Genomic DNA, 9,889 nt, shown 5'->3' with positions numbered 1-9,889 from the left:
ACTATCATGGTGCTCTATATGTGTATGGTTTATTTGTTAGAGTGAGGGGAACTACACATAGGTATGCACACTATTACGAAGAGTTGCTAAGTGATCTACATGCATCCATTAGGCTCGTGAAATGTCCATGACATGTTTGGGTGAGACAAATAGGCCATAAGCCAAATTTTTAAAAAAATTTGATCGTAAGTGGGTCATTAGGAGAGGGACTACAAATAGTGTGGTCATCTTTACAATGGTGGAACTTGAATATTAGGTGTATAGTAATACAAGGAGTACAAGCAACTCCTTTATTGAAGTTATGAGTGAGAAAGGTATTATGAATATTGTGGTGAAGCCTCAACTTGCCAAGAAACAGAAGAGGCTATTGGATAGGCGTCGTGGGGTTTTTTAAAACACCTTTCATTTTAGGAGTTGAAGAACCATTAGACCTTCAAATATAAGAGAACTTTATTAAAGACGATTATATTGTTACTTTCCAAAAATGAAGCATCTTGTACTATTGTAGTGCACATAATTCCCAAGCAGTGTTGACATGAAGGAGGATATCTTGACACTCTCTATCCTTTCAAAACACACAAGCATTGTAAAATCACTTTTGTGCTGTTCTATAAAGAGATTTTTGGGCTAGTGAGGCCCAATAACATATTAATTGGGTGATGTCCCAATTTTCTAGGTGTTTTCATTGGGTGATGTCCCAATTTGCTAGGCGTGTTTATGAAGGATAAAGCCTTTGGTATGAAAACTCTTATTGCATATCTCATTCTCTATTAAATTATAGCTAATTTCATGATGCTCCTTTTCTTGGTGTTCGTGCCATGGGTGAAAAGCATAGCCTCCGAATGTCTCTCTCACGGATTTGCCGATTTGCATACGCACACAATATGAAGCCTTTGAATCATTATTTGTGCTATGCAAGGAGTGTTTAAGGCAATCTTTTTCATATATAAAATGAGCCACATGGTTTTCTCTTTCCAAATTTTGGAGAGTTTTCTCATTAACAAATAAAGGGTTTTAGTAATTTTTCTCCACACACTTATTTGTTACATGGATCTAGATGTATTGAAAAAACACACAACACATGTTGAGCATTTCAAGGTTGTAACATAGGGATTTTTATGTGTTTTCCTAAACATTTAAATCCAAGACGAGTATTGGTAGGTATACTATAGTGGATTTTTCCATTGCCCTCCTACCATATCACAAGTACTCTACAATATTTGTTACTTCATGGTTTCTTTGTTTTGCAAAGCTAAGCTACAACATTAAGTGTCATACATACTGCATTTTTCACTATGAATGATGACATAAGAGAACGATTTTAGTGAATTACTTTGAACAAAAAGTTCAAATTCTTACTTTTTTGGAAAACTTCTCTTTTCACAAATTTGTCAACCACATCATTACCTTATGCAAATGAGCCGATTTCTCAACTTGATCAGAGTGCTCAATTGACTAGGCATTAGACTATGTGAAGAATTTTAACGCTTGATACATATCATTATGATGTGATCATTAGAAATGCCTGGGTTTTCAAATTTTGAAGGGTCATTGATAAAACTAAGGAGAAATGTCGTTGATCAAGAAGGTTGTGCAATTGAAGCCCCACAAATACTTGGAATACACTTTCCTTAGAAAATAGTGTGTGATCCAGACTCATATACAAGCTCAACATTGTTTTATTCATATAATGTATCTCCACTTTTGCTTTGTACAAATAAATGTTAAAAAGTCTAGCGAATTGCATTGTTTGTATCAAACAATGCATCACTATGAACAAATAGGAAATCAACAAATCCTTGTCCACATTTGAACAAACTAGAGGTTGGCATGTAGCAACCCTTTTTCTTACAAAAACTTGTTGAGATACTCATTTGTACTTGTGTATTTCACATCAGGGTAAAGACTAGTGGCCTCCACATCATGTGTACCAAGCTCAAAATTATATTGATCACCTTTGATGAGAACATCATGAAGGAGTGCAGGAAAAACATTTCCAGGGAAGGGTGTATCTACAAAAAACAAATACAAACTGTGAGACATTTTCAACCAAAAACATTTGAAACCATTTGACCATCTTGTAGAGTGATACAATGCTTAGTGCCAACGATGTTCACCTTGGATTTGTTTTACTATTTCTTCCTCTGAAATGAAGTGTTTTTCAAGTGTCTTTCCAATTTTCTTTTCCCACAAAGATACGAGCTCATTTTGCGTAAGAATATTTGCTGAAGGCCTGATATGTAGGGTTTTATTGAGAGTCCTTGGATCATCCATAGCCTTGATAGTGAATGTCCCAACATCTTCCTCAGAGACTGATATGGCTACATCATTTAAAAACCAATGACACGCCAATCATTTTACTAGAAGACATTTGAGAAACAACACTAACATAACTACTTACAAAGTTTGCAAGAATACAAAGCCTCATAACTACCATAAACTAGATGTGAAAATGCATAACTCATTTGTTGGTCTTAAGGAAAGACTAAGGCACTTAAGTTAGAACTAGCTGTAAGAAACAATAGAATATCTCACAACACTAGAATGTACATGTTTTTTCCTATTAAAAGATCTTGGAGCAATAAACTGGATACGAGGATGCAAACACAACACATGCTAGTCAACATTAATATGTTGAAGAGAATATCCTTTATTAGGGTGCCAACTACCTCAAAGACATTGCAAGGTCACTTACTTTTAACATTTCCACTCCCATGGATACATGTTTTTTCCTATTAAAAGATCTTGGAGCAATAAACTGGATACGAGGATGCAAACACAACACATGCTAGTCAACATTAATATGTTGAAGAGAATATCCTTTATTAGGGTGCCAACTACCTCAAAGACATTGCAAGGTCACTTACTTTTAACATTTCCACTCCCATGGATGTTCACTTTATCCCTTGGTGGAGATGTAAGGCCTGGTTGAAACAAGTTGGCAACGAAATACCCTGCAAATCCGTTGCTCACAACAAAGGTGTGAGGGATCTGTGCTTCCTCCACAGCACGACGGATTTGTGCTTTGATTGCGAACATGGATTTTGCTGGCTCCAATGCTTGTGCACGATCGACATCAATGCCAAACTCTGATGGGAAAAATCTCTGAATTCAAAGGGACATAAGAACCAAAGTTTGAGGTTGTCATGAGCAAAGCACTTGTTGAACGTATCAAAAAGGTATTGAAAGCAACACCAACATAATATGTTGTGACTATGGTGAAAAACATTAAGAGAAAGCTATCTAGCTCTTTGTCCAAAGTCTCATATTGGGATGAAAAGACCACTATGTTCGATACACCAAAAACGTATCTAAGGTGGCTGTAGAGACATATGTTTGAGTCCTCTCTTCAAAGATGTCATTACCTTGATAGTCCCCACTTCTTTAATTGCAGAAATGATCTTGGTTTGCTGGGGTATTTGAGCTCCTCCAACAGTTGAGATCACCACATCCACTTGTTTAAGTGCTGCCACAAGGCTTTTATGGTCTTCTAATGAACCCTGTGTAGTAAACGAAGTATTTCAAAAATGAGGAACCCACAACCAAAATGTGGAGGAGGGGAGAATCGGTGGGTCAAAAAACAGCATTGTTATATTGCTTGGAGTAAGAAATTGGATGAGGCCTTGGGGTGAAGGGTGTGATTGGTATAGCTTTTTGTTGGGTGAGAGATCCGATGGCTAGTGACAACGTCCCACAGAGAGAGAGAGAGAGAGAGAGAGAGAGATTGATTGGCGTGTGTACCGGGAGGATGGTGATGCCGGCTGCCTTGAAAGAGGCGATAAGGTCTTTCTTGTCGGAATTCTCAGAGAGGGTGGAGGGGCGGACGAGGACGTAGGTGGGGTGCTTCAAGGCCGCCGCCGCCATCGCCAGGGACTTGCCGATGTAGCCAGTGGCGCCGATCACCAGCACGCGGCTGCTGCTGCCTCTTGAATCGCGGCTCGAGTACTGATTCTTTCTTGCACCAACTCTCGAACAACAAAAGAATCGGGAAACCATTTTGCAGACACGAAGGAACGAGAGAGAGAGAGAGAGAGAGAGAGAGAGATGGGGGGCGGCGCTCGATCAGGAGCTCGGGGGGCTTCGATCGATCTCAGGCGCAAATGGGCAGACTCTGATCGACTTGCAAGCTCACAAGGCGTCTGTCTGTGGTTTTCGTCGTCGTCGCTTACGACCTACAACAGCATTATTTATATACACATATATGCATCTTCATCTCCATCTTAACAATGCCGTCAATCATTCATCAATGATCATGGCTTGTGACTCGTGAGGCATTGACCTCGACGTTGCACGCCACGAATAAAACGGCTTTACACCCACTTGTCTGAAAATAAACAAATTAAAAAAAGGAAAAACAAATCCCCTCGGCACCTGTCCTTTTCTTAAAGTTTAGTCTACGACCAACGATAAAGCAGCATTTCAACAGCCAAATTGTTTGAAAAGAAGGACAGGCTGCCATTTCCAAGCTCTCCACTTGACTCACTTGGGCTTCTAGAAACCCGAGAGAATGTCGCACTTTTAACACATGTACATCTCTTGAAGTTGAGAGAGGCCGGGTCAAACCATGTACATCTCTTCTATTGTAGCACCCTATTTCTTTGGAAGGGAAGCCGCATATACAAACAATAATATAGCTAAGGAAGTCAAAAGTCCAAAAGTCCAAACTATATTGGTCAAGCGCCCATGCAAGGTGGTCCTACATGCAAGCCACCTCACACATTCAGAAACATGTGGTGGGGTTTTGGGTGCACGTGCACCACCAAGCCCCTGGGGGTACTTGGGGTGCACAAGAACATTAGCTCTTTCGTGTCGGTTTTGTCTAGAACACAATGCAATCATAAATATCTCTTGAGTAACTGCAGCTACATAACCTCCCCATAGCATGCGATCACATGTAAAAACAAGCACAAAGCTCACCCACCAAAACTTATACCCGCTTGAAGCTTACCAAAAGATGCGGCATGTATCTTAAAAGCCATTCGCCTCGCATATACAAAACACACGTTGTAAAGGTCCAATGAGTAGAACCATGCACACGTGTGAAAGGGCATGGATGACCAATGGTCACCATCACGACTCACTCCATTTTAGAATGCCGGCCGATTTGCCAACACGCTCGTTTACAAAAACTGTTGTCCCCTATCTGTCCTTGATTTTGTAGAACACTCGTGTTAACTACAAACAAGATACAGATCCACCATTCATGGTGGCATTTTTCTCTCGTGCATGCAAACCCCTAATGTGTCTATGTGGTGCACGTGATGGCGGAGACATGCTGCAATGCCTTTTGACATTCAGGTAAAATGAAGATGTCTAGACTAACACCCACATTTTTCCTCTGTGAACGTGCTCTAATATGTTTTAAGAAAGTAGACCTGAAGATCCAATGGAAATTTTACTATCATTTGCTTGTCACTACAAAATAAGAAGCCACGCCCAACAACCTCGATTACAAAAAGAATATATGCATGGGGTTTTTACATAGTGAACTCTTGGGTTTTGTATTTGACATTTTGACAAAAACTCATACACATGAAGATAGACCAACTTACATTATCCTTATTGGTGGCGACTTTCTCACTCACATCTCACTCACATATGTACCCAAGTACAAACATGCAAGTACACATTTTGAACATCATGATTCTTGTTTTTTTAAAGCACACACATACATGCATGCATATAAATACATGTGCTGCTTACAAACATACAAACACCTCACAAAACATATATATCCATAGTTAATTTGTCAGTTTATGTTATATACTAAATGCCTACACACCTACACATGTGCACATGTAAGCTAAAAACTCATGGTAGTTATTGATTATTCAATGTCTTTAGTATATTCATTTTGATCATATCACCATTTGCATGTGCAAATGTATACACATTAACTCATAAGATAAAAGCGTATTATTAAAGATAAATAATGGAGTCTTTCTTAGACTTATTTTGAGAATCTATTTCAAGGTATTCTTTGTTGCTTAAATTTCACGTTCATTCCAAATGAGCCAAGGCGTTTATGTATAATTTGGCATTTGCATTGGATTTTAAGAATACTCTATCTATGTTAAAGCCCTATTATTATTATGTTATTACTTTTGCACTTTGATCATCCCTTTCCTTCATTATGAATGCAAATGATTTCTTGTTTTTTCTTTTTGTAGAACAACTTTTTAATTATCTTGCAATAATATGCAACTTTACATCTCCACTATCGATATTATATTTTACTTTGATCGTGGTTGAGGTTAAGCACCAAAGAGAGAGAGAGAGAGAGAGAGAGAGAGAGAGAGAGAGAGAGAGAGAGAGAGAGAGAGAGAGAGAGAGAGAGAGAGAGAGAGAGAGAGAGAGAGAGAGAGAGAGAGAGAGAGAGAGAGAGAGAGAGAGAGAGAGAGAGAGAGAGAGAGAGAGACCCTTCTAGCGTTCCCATTGTATGAAATGATTCGATTTAGATGTGCAACAAAAGGGAGATGACATAGGATATGGAGACTTAATCTATCTTATTCTTCTTTATCTTCATTTTCTCAACTCTCAATGAGTATCTCCCAAAGTGGATAGATACTTTTGACTTAAGGACACTTTACATACAACCTCTTTTCCATTTCATACAACCATAAGATATATACTTAGATTACGACCTATTTCTCAACACTGCTCAAGCTCAGAATGAGCTTGCAGACATAATACTCTAAGTGCACTTCTAAAGTAAAACGTATATTTACCTAATGCTTTGGTAAAGATATTTGCAGCTTGGTTATTAGTTTTGATGTGTACCAAGTCTATCCCTCCATCTATGTGACTTTCTCTCACGAATGATAGTACACTTCAATATGCTTTGTTCTTGCATAATAGACTTAGTAGGTTCTTTGCAAGCAAAATGCTACTAACATTATCACAATATATGATAACTCCACTATCTATCTTAATACCCATGTCACATAAAAGTAATCTCAGTCATGTCTACTCACATGCCACCAATGATGTTCCTCTATGCTTAGCTTCTATGCTTGACAAAGCAACAATAGGTTGCTTCTTGTTGTTCCAACTCACCATGGTTGAACTAAAGGAAAAAGCATAATCACTAGTGGATCTCCTATCTATTATAGTTCATTCCCATCAGTCAATATTTGTGTATCCAAATGATGTAGGCCTGATCACTTTCTCATAGAACAAGCCATATCTAATTATATTCTTCACATACCTCAACATTCTCCTTATTGCATCCAGGGGTGACTTGCATGGTTGTCATCACTATCGCTAGCAACCACCGAGACCCTATGGACTTCTTATCAAGTCAAGAATTTCAAAAAAGTAGCAACGGCTACCTCTCACATAGCCGTGCACGCTCTCACACAATGATGTAGTGAGTGTATCATTGAATTCGATCATTGTAGCCCTCTTCCTAGTATCCTTTGATGGCTCTATGATTCAAGGCGCTTGCTCAAGCAAGCTCCATCTCCAAGCTCCTCCAATCTCCATAGCTGTGTGCACACAAAAAGGGAAGAGAAGAAGAAGAGAGGAGAAGAATAGCTTCTCCATGGTCCCACACGCTCACACACTCACACTCTCCCTCTCTCACACTCCCTCTCTCCCACTCTCATACATAAGAAGGAAGCAAGAGCAAGAACAAGAAGAGAGCTAGTTTGCACACGTACCAAGAATGAGCTTATCCATTTACTTTTTGACTTTTATACATGCCCTTCTCCTCTTGGGCACCCAACCCATTTCCATGATCGGCTATCTAGCCTTGGTCCTCTTTTCCACTTTCTTTCATATTCATTTTCCTGTTCTCATGGCTCCTTTACATGTGCCTTTTCATTTATAAATTACACTAGAGGGAGCCAGGCGCTCTTTTACAATGGGCTAAAATGTGTTTTGTTTCTTGTGTGCCTTGTTCTTGATTTTTAAAAAATTTCATGCACTTCTTGGTCTTCTTTTTCCAGTGGGCTGCCTTTTTATGCTCCTTCTTAAGTCTTCTTTGTGCCTTGTATTGTTTTGCACCTTGTGTCATTCCGAGGATTAAAATTACCTCCCTCCTAAAAATAGGAGAGTGCCAGTCCCATGGAACGAGATGGTATGATTTGGAGAGTTGAGGGTGGTCTTGGAAGTGGTACTTGGGGCTTTTGGGAAATTGGTAATATAGGATAAGCTTGTGACATATGATTAGAGATTGTTGGTGCTGAGGATATATTGATGTTTGATTGAAGAGGGCCTTCGGAGTTGTTGGCTAGCTATAGAGTTGTAAAATGTTCATGTAATAAGGGAAGAGTAGGTGCACTACCTAAGGGGTGTGTCTGCCTCACAGTGTAATGCATTGTGCAAGTGGTGGTGGAACTAGGAATTGGGTTGACAGGCAAGCCTAAGGTGTTGTCCCACACTTGATGACCTAGTTTGTGGAAGGGGAACCTAGTTTTGCTCTTGCAAGAGGGTGGTTACTATCTACTCTTGCTCTCTCCATATCGCAAGCATCCTTTCTTTGTCTTGTCCCTGGCATTTCACTTGCTCCCTTAGGATGCCTTGCTCATGGAGCACTACTTGGAGTTGATTATGCAGCTCAACTATCTTCTTCATGGCCTCTTCATCTTTTGCATTTTTTTGGTATGTAGCTCTTGTCTCAACTCCTCTCTCTGCCTCTTCAACTCCTTATTTTCTAAGTCCAAACGTTTATTTTCCTTAGAGTTTAAGGCACATAATTGCTCTAAAGCTATGTGGCTTTCCCTTTATTCTTCGTACAGGTCCTTCAATTTTTCTTCACCCTATCTTGCCTTGAAGGCCTCTTTCAACACTGCCACTTCCTTGGTGTATATAATAATTTGCCTTGTTTTTTCTAATCGAAAGGCTGTAAAAACCTCCTTTTTTGCTTCTACCTTGATGAGCACAACTTTTCTTTCCTCATTCATTCTCTCACCTTGGCTCTGGAGCTCTTTCACTGGTTCATCATACTCTTCTGTGTTGCATGCTAGTGATGGCACCAAAGTGGTGGATACCTCAAGTTGTGGCACCTTGACCCTGGCAGGATCCCACATTGGTTGCTACTATTGGTCTCTTGGCTCCTACCATTGGGGCCTTCTAATGCCGTCGGTGCTAGCTCCTACACTTTGCCGAGTAGGTATTGCACCCATGCCATCATGTTCCTTGAATGTTCCTTGAATGCCTCCACTTGACTCACTTGGGCTTCTAGAAACCCGAGAGAATGTCACACTTTTAACACATGTCGAAGAGCACACACTCTTGAAAGTTGAGAGAGGCTGGGTCAAACCATGTACATCTCTTCTATTGTAGCACCCTATTTCTTTGGAAGGGAAGCTGCATATACAAACAATAATATAGCTAAGGAAGTCAAAAGTCCAAACTATATTGGTCAAGTGCCCATGCAAGGTGGTCCTACATGCAAGCCACCTCACACATGCAGAACCATGTGGTGGGGTTTTGGGTGCACATGCACCACCAAGCCCCTGGGGGTACTTGGGGTGCACAAGAACATTAGCTCTTTCGTGTCGGTTTTGTCTAGAACACAATAGAATCATAAATATCTCTTGAGTAACTGCGGCTACATAACCTCCCCATAGCATGCGATTACATGTAAAAACAAACACAAAACTCACCCACCAAAACTTATACCCGCTTGAAGCTTACCAAAAGATGTGGCGTACAGTACATGTATCTTAAAAGCCATTCGCCTCGCATGTTGACTCCCACAAAACACACATTGTAAAGGTCCAATGAGCAGCTTCAATGAAGAACCATGCACACCTGTGAAAGGGCATGGATGACCAATGGGTCAGCATCACGACTCCATTTTAAAATGCCGGCCGATTTGCCAACACGCTCGTTTACAAAAACTGTTGTCCCTTATTTGTCCTTGATTTTGTAGAACACTCCT

At 40.0% G+C, this 9,889-nt stretch overlaps 1 protein-coding gene across 1 annotated transcript; it reads right to left on the bottom strand.

The window, feature by feature from the left end:
* Nucleotides 1–1,638: 1,638 nt before the first annotated feature.
* On the bottom strand, nucleotides 1,639–4,217 carry LOC148039153 (phenylcoumaran benzylic ether reductase IRL1-like). Its single transcript, XM_087675041.1, has 5 exons — nucleotides 3,742–4,217; nucleotides 3,366–3,500; nucleotides 2,868–3,105; nucleotides 2,118–2,321; nucleotides 1,639–2,012 (listed from the first exon to the last, which is right to left on the bottom strand). Exons 1-5 carry the CDS (start codon nucleotides 3,994–3,996, stop codon nucleotides 1,849–1,851), a joined length of 996 nt encoding a protein of 331 aa, XP_087531167.1. The 5' UTR covers nucleotides 3,997–4,217; the 3' UTR covers nucleotides 1,639–1,848.
* Between the last annotated feature and the right edge of the window lie 5,672 nt (nucleotides 4,218–9,889).

This window comes from Lygodium microphyllum, chromosome 3 (assembly GCF_053477565.2).
Source record: "Lygodium microphyllum isolate KBCC chromosome 3, Lygodium_microphyllum_v1.1.10, whole genome shotgun sequence".
In the NCBI taxonomy this organism is placed as follows: domain Eukaryota; kingdom Viridiplantae; phylum Streptophyta; class Polypodiopsida; order Schizaeales; family Lygodiaceae; genus Lygodium; species Lygodium microphyllum.
This window is presented reverse-complemented; position numbering and strand designations above follow the sequence as displayed.